The sequence below is a fragment of the Lonchura striata genome, chromosome 11, assembly GCF_050655825.1.
Source record: "Lonchura striata isolate lonStrDom1 chromosome 11, ASM5065582v1, whole genome shotgun sequence".
NCBI classification, from domain to species: Eukaryota; Metazoa; Chordata; class Aves; order Passeriformes; family Estrildidae; genus Lonchura; species Lonchura striata.
The window spans coordinates 2369666-2387642 of NC_140713.1; the positions used below are offsets into that span (position 1 = coordinate 2369666).

The following is a 17977-nucleotide window of genomic DNA, read 5'->3' on the forward strand; positions in this document are numbered from 1 at the left end:
CTCATAGCCAGAAAGGAAACCTAAAGAACCAGTTCAGCAGAGATGGAATCTATAAAGCATCGTTGGAAGGTTTTAGATGGTAAATCAGGTCTCTACAATTTCAATTGAAGTATCTTCCTCTTAAACTTACAGAAGGTTTTCGGTTTTCTATTGAGCTCTGATGCAGAGCATGTGAAAAGGCCTTTAGAAACTTTCTCAGTTCTTGCCTTGAACTTTTTGGGGGAGAAGAAGCAAATCAGATAATAGGAAGGTAATTATCAGACATTAAAACAGACCTGGACAACATGAGCTGTGGCCTCAGGGCACACAGAGAGAGCCCTGGGGTCTCCTCTTTTCCCTCTGAGCAGAGGGATGATTCCCCTCCCTCCTCCTTTCTTGAATGTCACCCTCAGTCCCAGCCTCACACGGGGACATCAGAGGTACAAGGGGCTGGAAATGCAGCTGGAGCCACTTGCAAGGGTAAATCCTATCTGAGCCCCCTGTCTGCTGTGGGCACCTGATTATCAGGGAGCTGCTTCCTGAGCAGAGATCTGCACTTGCCTGGAAAACCCCTATCAGCATCTCCCTGCTCCTCTCCCAGCCGTGACACAGCTTATTTAACAACTCATTTTCCTGCAAGGAAACTGGACTCTCGGGCTCCTTACACAAGACTGAAGAATTTCTCCTTTTTTTTTTTTTTTTTTTTTTTGTAATAATTAATGTAACAAATTCCTTCAGAAGCCATTCATCTTCACTGAAGATGAATGTACACCATGAAAAAGTGAAACAATCTGACCAACCTCAGCCTCCTGGCAAGGCAGGAAATCAATCCCACCACCTGTGCTGGACTGTAATGACAAAATATTTAACTGTGGAATAATATTAAAAATTTAATTCAATAATTAAAATTACTAATGTCATACTTAAGATACATTGAACATTTGCCTGCATTTATTATAAGTGGTTCCAAAGAGTGCATTTTGAGTAAACCCCACACTTCTCAGTTTTCTTCTGCATTACTTAATGAAAAAAATCCTCTTTCATTTGTAGTGCACAATGCCAAGAGCTACACCCTTGTGTTCAGTTTAACACTGAAGCTTCCCCTTCTGAGTGTCCTGAGTGGTCTCCAGACTTAGAATCACCATAATCAAGATGCTATGAACATTTCTTCTTATGAAAGGCCTGCCTACACTGCCTTGCTCCTCTGGTCTTCACTTTACCTGTGAAAAATACTGTGAAATTTCATCTTTACACCCAGCACTGGCAGAGCTTAGCAGGAACCCAGTCTCATTAACAGGAAGGCTCTACCTTTTTGGTTTCCAGGTATAAAAATTCTTATAGGTAGGACACTTCCAAACTGCTTTGAAAGTCCTGTTTATGCAAAGCAGGCATAGTCTGTGCTGATCAGACACTAAAAGTTTCTCTTAGAAATTTGCTACCTCTTAAAATTCTCTCTAAAACGATACCAAATAACAGACCAACTCTGGTGTTTCTCTCAGAGTTTCCTTTTATCCAGGTCCCTCATTAGAGTCAGCAACAAATAAGTAGATAGAGAAATAATAAGGCTAACTTTATCTTGTTTCCTCCACTCCCTTTTCTCACTGCATTAGTAAGACTTGGAACAATAACAGGATGCCGGGATGCAGGATGGGAAAGGCTGACTCCCAGCTGGAAAACCTTGGAGACTGGAGAGCTGAACACTCCCAGTATTGCTTAACGAAAAGAGAAGTGGATTTTTCTATTTGATCTTCATTTTTTGTATTTTGCTTAACATTTTGGGATACTGTTGGGCTTAGTTTGCCTGATTTGGTACCACACTGAAGCTCTGCCACCTCGGACTCCGGTAAGAGACAAATGTTATTTTCTGTCCTTCAGCCATGAAGTTCATTTCAAAGGGTTTTTTACCTCCACCCAAATTATTTTCTAATGTCTTAAATAAGTTAAGAAATATCAGCAAATGGGCTATGAATTTTATACATGTCCACAAAATCCTTTTGGCGTTACACTGATGGCACCCGCACCAAGTACAAACAGCAGAGCTCTTTACAATTGACACTGCAAGAGGAAAATCTCTGGCTTTGTTGGGCTATAATATTCCCAGGTTATTAAAAAAAAAAAAAAGAGAGAGAGACATTTCATGGTTTTTTTGAGTATTGCTTTGTAATATTTAGATTGTGTTGCCAAAGTTCATCTATAATGAAAAAGAGGTGGAGAATATGCTGGAAAATGCACCTGTAAAGCCTTTAGGAAGGGATTTCCCTCCTGGTGTGGGCAGGTGCAGCTCCAGGACTGTTTTCAGTGAGCAGAGGTGTGCTGGGCTGGGATTTGATGCAAATTTTTTATTGAAGTGGGGTGGATTTGGGGTCTGTAAGGTGGGGGGCCTTCCTGTGCCCTGGGCCAAGAGGTGACAGCCACCGTGTGCACTGGCATATCTGTTAAAAACTGGGAAGGGAGTTTATATAAATCCAGGTCAGTGATTTGGTCCTAATTCATAAGTTTAAAGAGTCCCAGGTACTTTAACGCCATAACTCTGGAGTACCAGGTTTTACAGACCCTGTTCTAAAAGACCAGTAATTCTTATTCCAGAGGTTTCTTGATCTCAGTGGTTCAAAAAGACCCATCTTTTTTTTCTGATGGGTTATTTTATGAGCAGTGGCTTGACACAAAAAGTTGTTTGAAAAGGCTTTTATCTTGTCCTAGAGCAGGTGTAGCAGGTCCCTGAACTAACAAGCTTGCTGTGCAGCTTGCAGAGACAAAGCATTTATGCATAAGAGATGAGCTGATAGTGGTTCTTCTCTAAGAAATCTATTCTGCAATAGTAGGACTGTCAGTGTGCACAGCACCTCACCGTGCTGGCTGTCACACTGTAATAAAGATAAAGGAAGGAAAGAAATGCAAGGGGAAAAAAGATATGGAAGAAGATTAATTTCTGTGAGAAAATCTCTTTCATTCTTAGCTCCCAAAAACATTCCAAGTTGACTGTTTCTGCAGTTAACAAAGGTATAGTTAATCAATGTTTCTCTGCCTCCTGTGAATATAAATCATTAGATCAGCATTTGTAAAAGCACACAGTATTATCGATGATCATGCAGGAAAATATATTAGACAAAAGCAAGGATGCTCCAATGATTTACAAAAGCTTCTCATCTTAGGTTAATGTGTGCCTGGTAACAACAACCCATATACCAGAAACAAATCACAGAAATGCTGACTTGAAATTTATCTCTGATATCTCCAAGAGTTACCTTTTATCCTTAAATAAAAGGTGACCCACAGGAGAAAAGGACACAGGATGCATTTAGCATACGAAAGCCTTAGAATAGTACAGTATGCTAGAGAGAATAATGTGCATTTACAAGTAATAAAACAAATTAATTTGAAAGCAAAGGATAAACTCAATTTAAAAAGTCATTCCTGATTTGCCCACAAAGCCACAAAACTGGGTTATTTTTCAGACTGCTACAGCTGCATTGCAATGCAACAAGAAGCATTTCCCAAAGCTTTGCTCTTTAACAGAAGCCCGTAACAGTGTTCTTTGAACATTTTTAAAATAAATGTTAACACTGAAATTGAGTCCTGGAAGAAGAGCATGTCCCTGAGCAACATGCAGCTTGCAGGATATGGGGCACAGAGGCAGGGCAGAGTTAACAGCTCTGCTGCCAGCTTTGCCTCACATCCTGCCTCTGCTGAGGGAAACTGGCTGAAAACAGGATTGAGGTAAAAATCACGGGGCATGGTTCAGAAACCATGGTTCAGAAAGTGATTTACAGCAGTTATGGAACAAAGGACTTCACTGTCCCTCATAAATCAACTACTTCAATTAATATTTCAAATTCAAAATAGAAAAACTTTCCTAAAACTCTTGTTTTCTGGGTATGTGTCTACAGAACTACAGGTTTAAATCAGGCCAGTAAATACTTTTTGTTTTCTAAAAGAGCAGAGGTTCACAGAATCAAGATAACTGATTATTTCTGGCAGCTGACCTTTCTGTAAGGAATCGTCATTGTATTTTCATCATAATTCCAGGTTTTGTCAGATTCTACAAGTTTAATTCAGAGGTTCCAATGTTAGTGCCAAGAAGAAAATAAGAGGTTCCCTTTGTGAGAAATTTGTTGGGCATTAAATTACTTTGGTACTTTCTGTTTGTTTGTTTGTTTGTTTGGGGTTGTTTGTTTGTTTGTTTGTTTTTTAATTTGACAAATGGGTTTCCCTTGTTATCTTTGTGAGTTTACAAGCTGAAAACCCCTCAGAGTTTAGCACAGGTGTGAGCGGTTTCCCTTCCTCCCCGGAGCACAGCAGACAGGGATTACTGGGGCAGACTGGAGATCTGCTGGGACAGAGGTGCCCAGCCCACAGCCACCAGAGCAGCTCCCACACAGAGCTTGGTGAGCCCGGGCTGGACACTCTTTTGAGCCATGGTAAAGGTTTTCTGTGGGTTTCCCTTCAGGGCTCTGCTCTGCCAAGGGCCATGCAGGTGGAGCAAACACAGAAAACAAACCCTCCTGTCAGGGCCAGGAGCCACGGGCTGTGCTGCTTCCAGGGATCCTGCGCCAGAGCCTGGCCCCTGCCAGAGTCCCTGCAAACCCAGGGGTCCCACCAAGCAATGCTGGCACTAAACCTGTGCAAAATGAGGGCATGTTCAGAAATGAAGGCACACCAGTTCAGGAAACTCCCCTGAGCAGCCATCCAGGAGGGACTCAGGCAGCCCCACTCCCACCCCAGACTGTCCCTGCTGGGGCTGGAGCCCCTTCCCAGCCCCAGGAGCCAACAGGTCCCACTTGGCTCCCTGCACACACCCTCTGTCACACCAGGATTCCTTCCCAGTTCCAGCCCAGGTCTCCCATGGCAGAGTCTCAGATATCTCATTCCATAATGCCATTTATTCCCAGCGCAGGAACACAGAGCAGCCCGAGCCGGTGCCTCCCAGGGGGATCCCAGCCAAGGAACCCCTGGGCTTTTATCCCCTCCCAGTTCAAGAGTGCCACAGTCTGGCTCTCCCTGCTGAGCCCTGGGCTCCTGCCACATCCCTGGCTGTGCCACAGCTCCCTGTGCCCTTTGCTGTGCCCCTTTCCTAGGGCTCCAACCATCCCCAGGGCTCTGAGCTGCCCCCAGAGACCTGCTCAGAATTAATTCCTCATCACAGCACTGCACCTCCTGAATTCTGCAGTGAGGCTGGCCTTGGAATATGAAAAATTAATAAAAAATTGTGACGAACCTCTTTACAGTTCCTCAGTGCAGGAATAAAAATTAGCCCATTTCATTTGATTTTCACTCATCTGCATCTGAATTTCAGATCTGTCAATAAGAATGGAACTGGCTAGTTTTTGAATGCAAGCTTTTGCTGAATATGCTAAGTTCTGTCATCTCCTGAAAGGGAAGTTGTTTGTGCCATGGGTCTGATCTGTGCATTGGCTGCTGGACACATCTGTTGGGCAGGCAGGGAGATTTGGAGCCCAGCCCTCCCAGGTGCTAATTAGGACATTCACAGGACCTGGAGCAGCTGAAGACCTGGGATTTCCAGGGCTGGCAAAGACAGGAGAAGGGCACAAAGGCAACATATCCCTCCAGGCACTGCCTACACTTCAGTTTTGGTGCCCTGAGAATATCCCTTTAAAGGTTTGTAATCTGTAAACCAGAGTCAAGAGCTGACCAGACACTCTGGAAGACTTTTCTCCAGACAAGTATTTTTGTGTGAGACAGAAAGCAAAACTTATAATAGATTAGCAGCTAGATTTGAAAGCTTTATCAAGTATAATCCACAGAAGTCCAGAAGTTATCACGAAAAATAACAGAAATTTTAGAGACATGCAAGCATGCTTACCTGCACAAACTAGGGAAATGGCACAGGTACCTTCCCAAGCAGCAGCAGAGAGAAAAGAGTGCCCCAACATTGCTACCTGAAATGCAAGGACTTACAGAGCACCACTGTAGTTAGAGGTAGATGAAAAGGCAAAAATGTTTTCAGGCCCTCATTTTTGAAACCCAAAGAGGTCACTTTATTGTCCCAGTTGTCACTAAGACCCTTCTGTTCCCGTCCAGTTTCCCCAGCCTCCTCTGCCTCAGCCTGAGGCACCAGAGGCCCCTGTTTGTGTCACCCTTCTGTCCCAAAGCCACGCAGCAGCAGTGACACCTCTGCCCATTTCCCTCCCAGCCCCACCTGGAGCGTGCCCCTGACCCCTGGCAGAGCTCAGCAGGGACAGGGGGTTCATGCAGCACACGGGGCCCTTGGTCTCATTGTGCATGACAGTGGGAAGGGAAATTGCACTTCCACCAAATTCCTTCTCCTGCCTTTGTCTCATGTTTCCAAGCCATGCTCTGGTAGCAGCAGTCTTCCTTTTCCCCTTCCTTTAAGGATGCTATCTGCTGTGAATCTGGGCTCTGGGAATCCTCAAGGAGCACAAAGCCTGCTACACAGCATTTGCCTTGAGGAGACCAAGGGCCTGGTGCTGCTGTCCTGCAAATGGTAGGAAATCCTGCCATTGATGGGAATGGCTCCTGTGATGGGCTCAGCTCCATCAGCAGCATCTCCACTAGCACAGAGCTTTTGGTTGGCTTCTCCATTCTGTTGTGGGATAGTCCCTGCCACTACCTCCAGCCCTAGACCTGAATTCAGAAGGGATTTGCATTCTCTTTCTGGTTTTGCTGTCATTATCTTTCAGATATAAATGGTCTGTCTGCAAGAGAATCAGTTTACCCATGACTTGATGATCTTAAAGGCCTTTTTCAACTTTAATAATTCTGTGATTCTATGTTAGGATTAGGCCAAGCAATCAATATTAATCATAATGTATCAGAGTTTTCAACGCCTCCTCTAGGAACCCAAAGCTACAATGAATTTGTGTATATTGTTAATTTAGGGACATAGGCTCTCATTAAAGCATAAACAATGATTGCACATTTTAGTATCACTCAGATGGTCAGGGCACTCCAGACACTTACCCAGCACACAAATTAAGAAGGGAGGGCAGATAGCAGAGAGCAGGAGAGCTGGAATGCTTTTTGCAGTGGGTTCATTTTACAAATACAGAAATGTGATCCACCAGGATGGAACTTCCACTTACAGAGCTCCATCTTCTGTAGCACCATTTAACAAACCCTTTGCTTTGTACCCTGGACTTGCCAGCAGCAGCTTTGGTAAAAATTTAGGATTAAAACAGACACTGAGTTACTGAGTTGCACTTGGACATGACTTCACCCACAAACAGGAAGAAAGGTACCCATTCTCTGTGGAATATATTTTCTCCTTTTCCTGCTGTGAAGTGATGAGCTGCATCACCTGCCAAATATGAACTGACCTGCAGCTTCTTCAGATGAAAAGAAAGGGTTTACTCACACCAGAAGGGGGTTTTCAGTGCCTGCAATTAAAATGTGAGCTGTGGCAGAAATAAATGTTCCACTTACACAGCCTCTGAAGAGAAAAAAAAGTTCCACCACAGCTTAAGAAATATCTTTGTTATATCACAACCACTCTCACATAGAAACAAATCCACACAGAAGAGAGTCACACAATTTACAACAGCTTTCCTCATCTCTTTAAGCTTCCCTATATCTGGGGCTTGTATTTTCAGGCTCTCCAGCTTTCCTTTATCAGCACATTAACAAGGAAAATTGCTGCCTTAGTTTTATTTTGATTTAAATATGGAATTTTCCCGAAGAGCTAAACTGTAACTGAAACCAGTGGAAGACTCATGGTGAATTCATAAGACCAGTAATAATATCATTTACATCATCTCACAACACATAATACAATAACACAATGGAAGTGTTCCAGGAAAGGACTGTAACTATAGGGATGGACATAAAAGGTTTAAAGTTAATTAAGCCTGGTCTACAAGTCTGTTGGATAAGGGCAGGAAATAGAGAAGAATGAACTGACATTTGAATGGGACATTCTAAAAAGGGAGAAAAATACAGAACACTAAACAAAATCTATCCAGACACACCCTGTTTTTTTAGCCTCTTGCCCAGACAGAAAACAAGAGATTTATGTATATGTACAGATTTATGTATATGTACATGCTTTCTTTATCTGCCATAACGTTAATTTTCAGAGGAAATACTAATTAATTCAGCTGCCCCAGAGAACACTCTGGACAAAGGAATGAGCACACACAGGCAGCTAAGCAGGGTTTCTCTGCTGCAGATTACTATTAGGGCAGTAAATATCAGTTATTGTGACCTGGACACAATGCTCGTGTTCCATACAGGTATTTTTGCTCCTGAGCTTTTGTTAAAGAAAAACATGGAGAAAAAAAATCTTACCTTCTGTAAATATGGCTACGTTGCACTCTTTTAAAAATCATATTTATTGCAAGTTGTTCCTCAAAGAACAGGGACTTTTCTTAGTGAGGGGGCTCAGCTGGACCTCTGCACTAGGAGGTCTGTCTGATAGTAAGGATTTATGTGGACGCCAAGGGGAAGTGGAGAAAGCTCTTCAATACATTATTCTTATAAGTACCTTGTATTCTTTCCTCTTGGCCAAACTCAGTGGCAGCCTCAGCCAAGCTCTGTAGAGATGAGCTAACCAGGGAAAGCACCAAAACAGACCCAGTCTGAAAGGTGCACACTATTTATTGTAGGCAGCAAAGCTCCTGGTCAGAGAGGCTGGAGAAGTCTTTTCAATGATCACAAGCACCTCCAAGATGCCCAAACTATTCCACTTCTGCACTGGAATGAGCAAATATTTTTTGGAGGATTCTCTTGTCTTCCTGCTCCCCCAAAATCAAAAAGCATCGGAGTGGGGGTGCTGGGGATGAGGGGGGTTCAGGGAGACTCCTGCACCTCTCTCTGTCCCACTGAGCCACCTCAGTCTGGGATAAGCAAAAGGAAATTGGCTCAGACAAAGCAAGAAAAAAAGCTGGATCTATAGCCAGGTAAATATGTCACTGAGGCTGAGAGAGAGCCCCTGTCCAGGGGGAGTACACCTCATCATCCCTGGAATTTGCTTTTGGATACAAGGAAGGAAATAAGTTCTCTGCCTGTCTCCAACACTGGCACTTCATCACTATTTTCAACATCTGTCTTTATCAATAATTAATCCAGATGGCAGGTATCTTCCTCTTTATCTTGGACAAGGAATTTAGAGAGGGAAATGTCTGCAGTTCCAAACTATGCGTGCAGGGTGATCCCACCCATCTTATCAGCTCACTTCAGAGCAGAAGGGCTGCACTTAACCCAGAGTTAACCCCCACAATGGCTCTGGCTTCAAAAGCATTTGACAACTGTCACCACAAGACATGTGGCCAAGAGCAAATTTTCTGTCATTTGATTGTTTGTTTCACCCTGCAACATCTGCCAAGTAAATAAATCATACCAGTCAGAGATATTGTGGGATTTCTGATAGTAATAAATGGAATGCTCTAAACCAGACAGCACAGAATCTGTGTGACAGTGATGATGAGGTAAGAATATTCTGTGCCAGCCCCCAAACTCTGCCTGTGGATTTCAGCACATTCCCTAAACATCAAAACACCCTGCTCCTCACTCAACCCTCATAAACCTGCTCCAAGGGACCAGAGGCTGTAAAAAGCTACAGCAGAGTAGGGGATTTAAACTACATGGGATTAATGCTGTCAACAACTATGGGAAAGCCAAAATTTTCTGTTTATAGTGATATTTTTATTTGCTATGAAACAAAATCAGAAATTGGTTTAATAATTTAATCACAAATATTTCCGCAGCTGTGTTTATAATGGGCACTGTGCTTAAGCATATTTTATCCCTCATTATATTTTGGACTGACATTTGTACATGAAGTAAAAGGCTTTATGCATGGGAAGACTGGACAATACCACTTATTTAAAGGACTCTAACCCATTTTGGGAATACTTCAGGGAAAGTAAAGCATTATGTGACCTGATAGGAGGAAGTGTCAGAACCCTCAAGCAGCACCAGAACATTTCAGTGCTTTGTGCTTTGTATGTGTCCCATTCCAAACTGGTTCTCATCAGCTCCCAAGCATCTCTACAGCTTCTGTGGTGACAACTAAAATTATCATGAGCAAAGCCAGGGATTCTGCACCTGGCAGGAGACAGACCTGCCTGCTGAGAGGGGAAAATGAGGAAGATTGTTAAAGACTCGCTCAGACCGAGCGTGGCTCTGACAGACTTCTGCCTCTGTTTCTCTTCTGGGCAGAAGGTCAGCAGTTTTACCAAGATGAGATTTCTTGCTGGACATACCAGGATGGTCACAGAAAAACAGTCATGCCCTAAAACAACAATTAGCTGCATCACCAATCTGATGAGAAGAAAATCTGCACTGTCACTGCTCATTTTAATGACTCCAAAGCATTGATTTACCTCCATCTCATATGTCATCCACAGCAAACAACCCTCAGTTCAAGAGTGCACCAAAATAGTCCTTCCTTAAGGTCCATGAACAGTCCAGTAACTGAAACATTAACATATACTTAATTTGCTTCTCAGTTACCAGATTTACAAGAAAGACACTCAGACAAAAAACAGATTACTACAGATTGACAGGAAAATTATTTGATTAAAAATGAGAATAGGAATCAAAGCTTGTGCACGTGACCTACAGGAGCAGCCCCTCTGGGGTGGCTTATTTTCCTGGGTAAGATTTTTGACATGACACAGAAAAATCCTAGATTTTCTTGACCCAGGTGGAAGTTGCACATTTTGTACAGATGATCCAGGTCTTCTTTTATTAGATCATGTAAGGATTCATTTCCACAAACAGAAGAGTTTCAGATCCCCAGACACACTTAAATTAACACTATCCACAAAAGGCTACAGGTACCACAACACCACAGGACAACCAGGCACAATTTATCATCCCATCTCTCCCAAATATTCCCAGGAACAGAAATTCTTTGAGGTTTTCTTGAATTCTAACATAAGCCAATTTCAGAGCTGATTCTGAGCTGTGCAGGTGTTATGTAAAGGGAAATCAAGATCTAAGCCAAGCAAATGTGTATTTGTGAACAGGAAATTGAACCTACATCAGAAATACACATTCAGTAAATTGTATCCATTCTTTAGCAGATAGAAATCAGGCAGGAGCATACTCAGCACCCTCCAAACTGCAAATATGCTTTTGAAAGTTTTTAGAAAATGCATATTAAGAGAAGGCTAACTAGAAATGGAGAGAAACCAGCAGAGGTTAAAAATCCTTCCACCTTTGAGATTTTGGGCCTTGGTGCTTCCCTGTCTGACAGGACCCTCTCAACTCAGTCAGATTTATCAGCAACGAACAACAGGGATCTTCCTCCTCACTCATTCTGTTTACAACCAAAATCTTCTTGGAGCATCCATTTCTGGTTTTCACCTCTCACTCTGCCTTCTCTCAGGATTCACTGCAGCACTTTAAACCAGCAGGGCACTCACTAAAAGACAAGCAGAGCTCTCAGGATCTCTGGGAGGACTCTTGGGTAGATTCATTTTTGCTTCTCATCCATCTTTAGGGCACAAGTTGTCACTCACTGACTTAGAGAATGGCTTTGCATCTTTAAAAAGAAAAAGAAAAAAAAAAAGAGTATAAAAATAAGGGAAAAAAATTAAAAAACCCACCAAACGAGGTCTTGACTCCCTCATTTTCTTCCCAGTTGTGTGTCTGAGATAACAGAAAGACTTGGAGCACTATTTGGCTGCCTGTTTTCCACCAAGGCAATAAACATTTAATGTATACAAAGCAAGTACTTATAGGTCTTTTATAGTCAAATTTCTTCATTTCCAAAAGAGAAATCTGTCCTAGCTGAGGACTCCATCCACCCATGAGGTCAAGTTGTATTTTGCATTATCCAAGAGAAACTTTCTGAACAGGCAGGAAAATAAATCATTAATAAATTTTCCCCAGGCCTACCAGAAACTTGAAGCTCAAATCACAAAGCAATTTCAGATTAGAATTAATTCTCCTTTTCCCTGGAAAGATAATATGAGGAGCCCAAATGGGAAGTGCTGAATTACGTCCTCACCTGTGTTTATACACAGCTGCAGCATCAACACCAAGAACTGAGCAGCACCAAATGCAGCACTAGTGCTCTCACAACACTGATATTTTTAAAGTAACAAGTTTGCTTAAGATATTGCTCAAGCATCTGTTCATTCAAAGGTACTATCCCAAATAGAATGCAATTTTTCAATCAGTTTTCAGGCAGACATTTGAACTCCATATTGTTTAGTCTTCACAGTGGTTACCTACTTCAAGGTACCATCATTGCATACAAAATGGCATTTTAGAACCAGTTCCAGGCAGGCATTTGCACTCCAGACTGTTTAGTCATCAGTGGAAATCACTTCTCACAGGTATAAAATCGACACAAGGACAATCAAAAATCCAGCCCCAGGTAGGGACAAGGCCTGTTGAAATCAGCTCAGCAACGAGGAAAGGAACAAGCAGCAGAGTGTTCTCAGGAAAGAGCTGCTGGGACATGTGACAGACACAGAAACACCGAGTTCTGCCTGCCACAAATCACATCTGAAAATGCAAAAAAAAAGAAAAAAAAAGATTCCTCTGAGTCAAAATAGCACGATTTCCTTAGGCAGCTGTTCTCAGTGTCACTGGGGTTTGAGGACCTCCCCAGTTCCTGTTGCCACCGGGTGCCCTCGGCTCCTGTCCCACGGGAGCCCCGGCAGCGGCAGCACAGAGGGAGCGGGAGCAGAGGTAACAACACCTGGGGACACCTGGGGACACATGGGGACACATGGGGACACATGGGGACACCTGGGGACACATGGGGACATATGGGGATACATGGGGACACATGGGGACACATGGGGACACACTGGGGGCACATGGGGACACATGGGGATACATGGGGACACATCTGGGGACACATCTGGGGACACACTGGGGACACGTTGGGGACACCTCCTGCTGCTCCTCTGGGAGCTGGGCACAGCCAGGGGCAGCAGTTCTGAGCCGAGGGACACCAAAACCTGAGAGCATTGTCACTCCTGGCCCTGGTCCCTGCCAGGACACCACAGACACAGCTCAGTCCTCTGCTCCAGTGCCCCTTCTGGGACAGATGATGCTTTTTATCTGCCTTCAGGGCTGGCAGAGACACGAGGAGCTTTGTCAGCCCAGGTTTGCACAGCCTCTCTGGCCCCTGAAAGGCAGCATTAAGTATTGCTAAGGCTATTTTCTTTTAATAATCTTCTGCCTGCTCACCAAAACTACAGCACTGCAAAGGAAAAAGATAATTTATCCCCCTCCTGTGTCTGGTGTGTTAACTTTCTGTTCCTTATGGCTTGCTGCATTCACTCATTTACTTTTGGTCTTACCCATCCTATAGATGAGAAATTTGTGTTAAAAATGGATTCTGTATGGCCAGGCTGTTCAGAATCATTCTGTTCCCTGAGACCAGGTTAGGTTCTGCTCTCTGTATCTGCCATGGTTGCATTGAGCACAGCAACTCTGGAGATGTTTAGATAGTGTATCAAAGTATATTTTTTCCATCTGAGAAATAATTTTTCAGTGCTGTCTGCTCCTAGAAAGACTAATTTTTTGTATGGAGTTTTTCATTTTCATTTAGATGAACCATTTAGATTCTTACTGGAATCATTCAGATTCCAGTAAGAGAAAATAATCTTTCATTTCCAGCCTTTCTCACAATCAGTTATGCAAATTATCTCAATAACACGGACACGACCCTTTTAAAAGGTTTTGGTTTTCTCATGTATGACAGCCACTTTTAGCAATTTTCTTTCTCAGGATGTTCATTATCACCACTCTACCATTATCCATTTGGGTTTTCTTGGATGCTGAAAAATTCTCAAAGATAAGCATAAGGTTTTAGTATGATTGAAAAGGAAAATACATCATTTCAGAGGCACCTGTCTCTCATTTCCTAAAATTTCTGTACAGAAGCCTGGTTTCACCTTTTTTTTAACATACAGGCATAGAACAAATTTCTTTGCCAGCTAAACTAACCTTGCATAAGGATTAATATGCACTTTTAGAGTTAGAAGTAAACTAGGTGAGAGGCAAGTAGCAGAAAAAAAAACCCAGAAAACAAAACCAAAAAAACTCCACAAACGTTCATAAGAATATTTCATCCAATGTGGTTTCATTATGTGGAGACTGTATTTATATCAGCTGTTCATCACCTTTACAGTTGATTACTTGCCAAAACAACATGTAAAATGCAAACTTTTAATTAGTATAGTATTGTCTGTATCTGCACCCAACATTTTTTAATAATTACTCCCAGTCTGGAAGAAGAAACTGCACTATATGAGTCATGTGTCACACAAATCACTTTGAATACCAGAATTTCTCAGTTAACTGTCTATAGTACCCTGCAGACCAAGAGTTATTTGCTAAAATAATTCAACTCATCAAATGAATAATATGGGTGGGAGAACCCATCATTTGCTGGAAGAAAATTTAAGAGCAAAGCAAAAAAACTCAGCTGCTTGAATAAAGCACTCCCTGCTAACTTTCAGGATCATTAATGGTCCCTGGTTAGACTGAAAGAAGCTGGTCATCAGCCAGGGACAGAGGGATAAGGGGCTGTGTGAGGCCAGAGCAGGGCAGGGACTCGTGGCAGCATCCCAGAGATCCACCTGCATTCCCACCTGTGCTGGAAGCTGGGGTCCTTGCTTGAAGGGGTGCACCTGACTCCCCTCCCTCAGTCCTGGCTGCCCAGCAGACACAGAGGACAGGAAAAGCTGATCCCTACAGGAAAAAAGGAAAAGCTGATCCTACCTGTTAATAACCCCTGTTTATCCTTCAGAAACGTTCTTGCTGCTGGTTCTGTGGGAATGCTCAGGCATGGCAATGTCCCCGTCTGCTGCTGCCTCTGGCACTTTGGGTGAGAGCTGCTGGGAAGGACAAGTGGCATGGCCAGAAAAGAGCATTTAGTGCAGCTTGCCAGGAGCTGGCAGCCAGGGCAAGTGGCTTCCCACCAGGAGTGAGCCCCCATGCCTGCACTGCTCACACCACTGCTCTGGGAAGGGCATTCCTGAGCACCGTGAGGAATTCGGTGACACCGGCCAAGGCTGCCACGGAAAATGAGGAAAATGAGCACGGTGCCCTGGGGCAAGTGTCCTCAGGGTCAGCCTGTCCCACAGGGCAAGGCACTCCGGTGTCCCTGGAGAAGAGCAAGCAAAGAGCTCCAGGGTGCAATGTCATTTTCCCAAAATGAGCAGCTTGAAAGTTGCCAAAGGTGAAGCAGAAATCAGTTCTTGCAAGAGGCTCTCCCACCTCAGTCTGCCCTGCCAGAGGACAGCCAAGGACCTCCAGACTACTACCTAAGAACCCTTCACCTCCCGGGGAGGTTGGACAAATACTAACGAGGAAGCCATTAATCAGGAGTTAAAGGAATTTAAACCTCCTTAAAACCTATACACACAAAGCTGGACACGCCGAGTGAAAGGGGCAGCTAAATTTCAGCTGAAATGCAGATGTATGTAAATCGTTTCAGTCAGCACTTTCTGTTTTAAACCTTCCAGGCAGCAGCTCAGCACTGCAGGAGAGCTCCACCGAGCACAGGAACCAGAGAAAAAGGCTCTTGAAACTCTTCAGTCTGCGCCTTGGCAAAACCACCGCCTGCGCTGCTTGGCTTTGGCCGATGGCTTTCTTTGGTTATTGTGTTTTGTAGTTTTATGGATAAAAGTCAGACTTATGCAATCAGAACAGAATCATATCGCTGCCTTCCAGTTTCCAGCTGTAAAACGTTCACCTACACAAATAAACTATAGAGAAACAACTAAATTATACTCATTTTTCTAAAAGTATTCCAAGTCAAGCTAAGAGCATAGAATAGAAGAAAACTAGCTAAATCAAAAAACTTTGCTTCAATCCAGAATTTGAATCTTTGTTGAATACTATATCAAACAGAGCTTATCTATCAAAAAGCAAATTCAAAGGCACCTTATTCACTTTCTACCCAGCCACAAAGGAGGAGCATTCCTCAAGTTACGTACAACAATGTGAGAGAGAGAAAAGTATAGCAAAGCAACATTTCATGGTAAATAAAATCTTTTTTACTGACATTGATGCTGCACCATGGGATAACACTGATTGCCTGGTTACCAAAGAGTAATTTTGGAAATGTCTCAGCACCTTCCTGATGAAAATATTAATTTAATCTCGCATCCAGCAGCCTGTGTAATGTCAACTTCTCATCACAATTAGTGGGTTTATTTTTGATGTGCATGCTGACAGCTCCTAAAAGCTAATGGAAAGTTATTTATGTGCAATTTAAAGTCTGATTACTTGAGTGTTAAAGTTCCCTGATAGTCCTTTCTATCAGGAATGGAAAATGTAGTAAGAAAATTAATCAGCTTTGATAACATTAAAATAACTCCTCTGATATGAAAGTCAGGCCTAAAGTTTGCTAATATCAACACAGGATGCAAAAATATGGTTTCACCTGAAATTTTTTTCACAAATTATCATTTTGCAGATGCTAAAGTCTGGGAATAGAGGATAAAGGAACTTTATGTGAGTCTCCAAAAGCTTCAGAAGGCAAAGAGTTGAATCAATAGATGAGCCCTTAAAGAAAGATAATTTGCTATATTGTACTTGGAATGGATTGAAATTTCACATTAATAAATTTTTTCACCAAAAAAAAAAAAACAACAAAAAAAAAAAAAAAAAAAAAAAAAAAAAAAAAACAAAAAAAACCCCACGAGATTTTATTCTAAACCAATATTTTCCATAGCAAGATTTTGGCTACAGCATATTTTGTGTCGGGGCATGTCAAAACACTGCACTTGGGTTTGTCAGGCCTGAACATTCCATTTCAAGAGGAGTTCACTCGAGCTCAGCCACGGTGCCAGGCTGCCCTGGCCCTGTGCACAGCGGGGACCTCGGCTCTGAACCTGCCCCTCAGAGCAAGGACAGTCACTCAGGGGGGGCTGGCTCTTACATCAGCATCCAAAGCTCACTTTTTAATTCATTGAAATGCTTGTCTTGGTTTTTACAGTTTTCATTAAGCTAAAACTATTTCATAGAAGGAAGAAGCCTTCAAATTTTGATGCTAAGGCAAATGAAAAGAAACCAAGTGATCAAACTTCCCTGTAGAAGGAATGTCCATTTGCAGTTCCACATGTGCTCCCTCTGCTGAATTTGATTCTGTTGTTATTGATATTTTTGCATTTCTATATTCTTTTCTAGGCTACAGAGGAAGATGAGCCACTTTTTCCTACTTTTCTCGTTGTTCTTGGCTCCAGCATTTGCTGATGTAGGGAGTCAGAAATCAGCCCAAAACCTTTGTTCAAATTATGTCAGCCACAAACGCCAGAAGAGAGACTGGATATGGAACCAAATGCACATCAAAGAAGAGATTGACACACCTTTGCCACACCACGTTGGCAAGGTAAGCAGCAAACTGTCAGCAATGACTAAAAATAGCAAATGAGGATCTTGAATTGTTTGCAGTCTAGGCAGGAGAAATGAAAAGGAAATAGAAATGGGACTTATTACCTACACATTAACATGTTAAAATCTTCAAAATGTGGGCAAAGAGTAAATGAAGAACAGTGCCATAGGAATTTTAATTCCTTTGAAGAATAGAGGTAAGTTTAAGGGAATAGCAGGTCTGGAGATTCCAAATGCAGGAGCAGCCACATTACCTGCAGGTGCATGGTTAGGAAGGAAGTCTGGTGCCTGATGCATGTCAGGATTTGTCTGGCAGCACGAGGTTCTTTCAGAAACCTCAGAGATCAGCAAATAAAAACAAATGTATTCATAAACAACAGTTTACATCTCTCAGCTTGTACTCAAAGCACGAGTGCTGTGTTTCAAAATACTGTTACACAATCAAAAATATTGTTGAACAAAGCGAAACAAAGAATTTTTAAAAATACTAACAAGCACTGATCTGCTTACGAACTCATTGTGCTCGAGGCAGTGTTCATAAAAGTCTATTATCAACTGCCCAACTATTACATGGCCCAGGGAAAGTTCTCCCAATGCAGTTTTTCAGAGGGATGTGACACTGCAGAAAATGCAGCTGAGCATTTCCCTGGCCTGTAGAGCACTCATATCTGTCAGGGCTGTCTCAGCAGAGTCCAACAGGCCTTGCTGGCTG

The 17977-nt window shown here is 42.7% G+C and overlaps 1 protein-coding gene across 3 annotated transcripts in view; it reads left to right on the forward strand.

Moving 5' to 3' along the window:
- The first annotated feature begins 1678 nt into the window (after positions 1–1678).
- CDH5 (cadherin 5) overlaps positions 1679–17977 on the forward strand; it is a 28591-nt gene continuing 12292 nt past the window's right edge. For 2 of the 3 annotated variants that reach the window (XM_085589356.1, XM_021534735.4), the window contains exons 1-2: positions 1679–1822; positions 17062–17263. In XM_085589356.1, the coding sequence (XP_085445482.1) occupies positions 17075–17263 (189 nt within the window). In that variant the 5' untranslated portion in view covers positions 1679–1822; positions 17062–17074. Of the gene's footprint in view, positions 1823–12465; positions 12601–17061; positions 17264–17977 lie in introns of those variants that run through there. The other variant, XM_085589357.1, reaches the window with a different exon arrangement.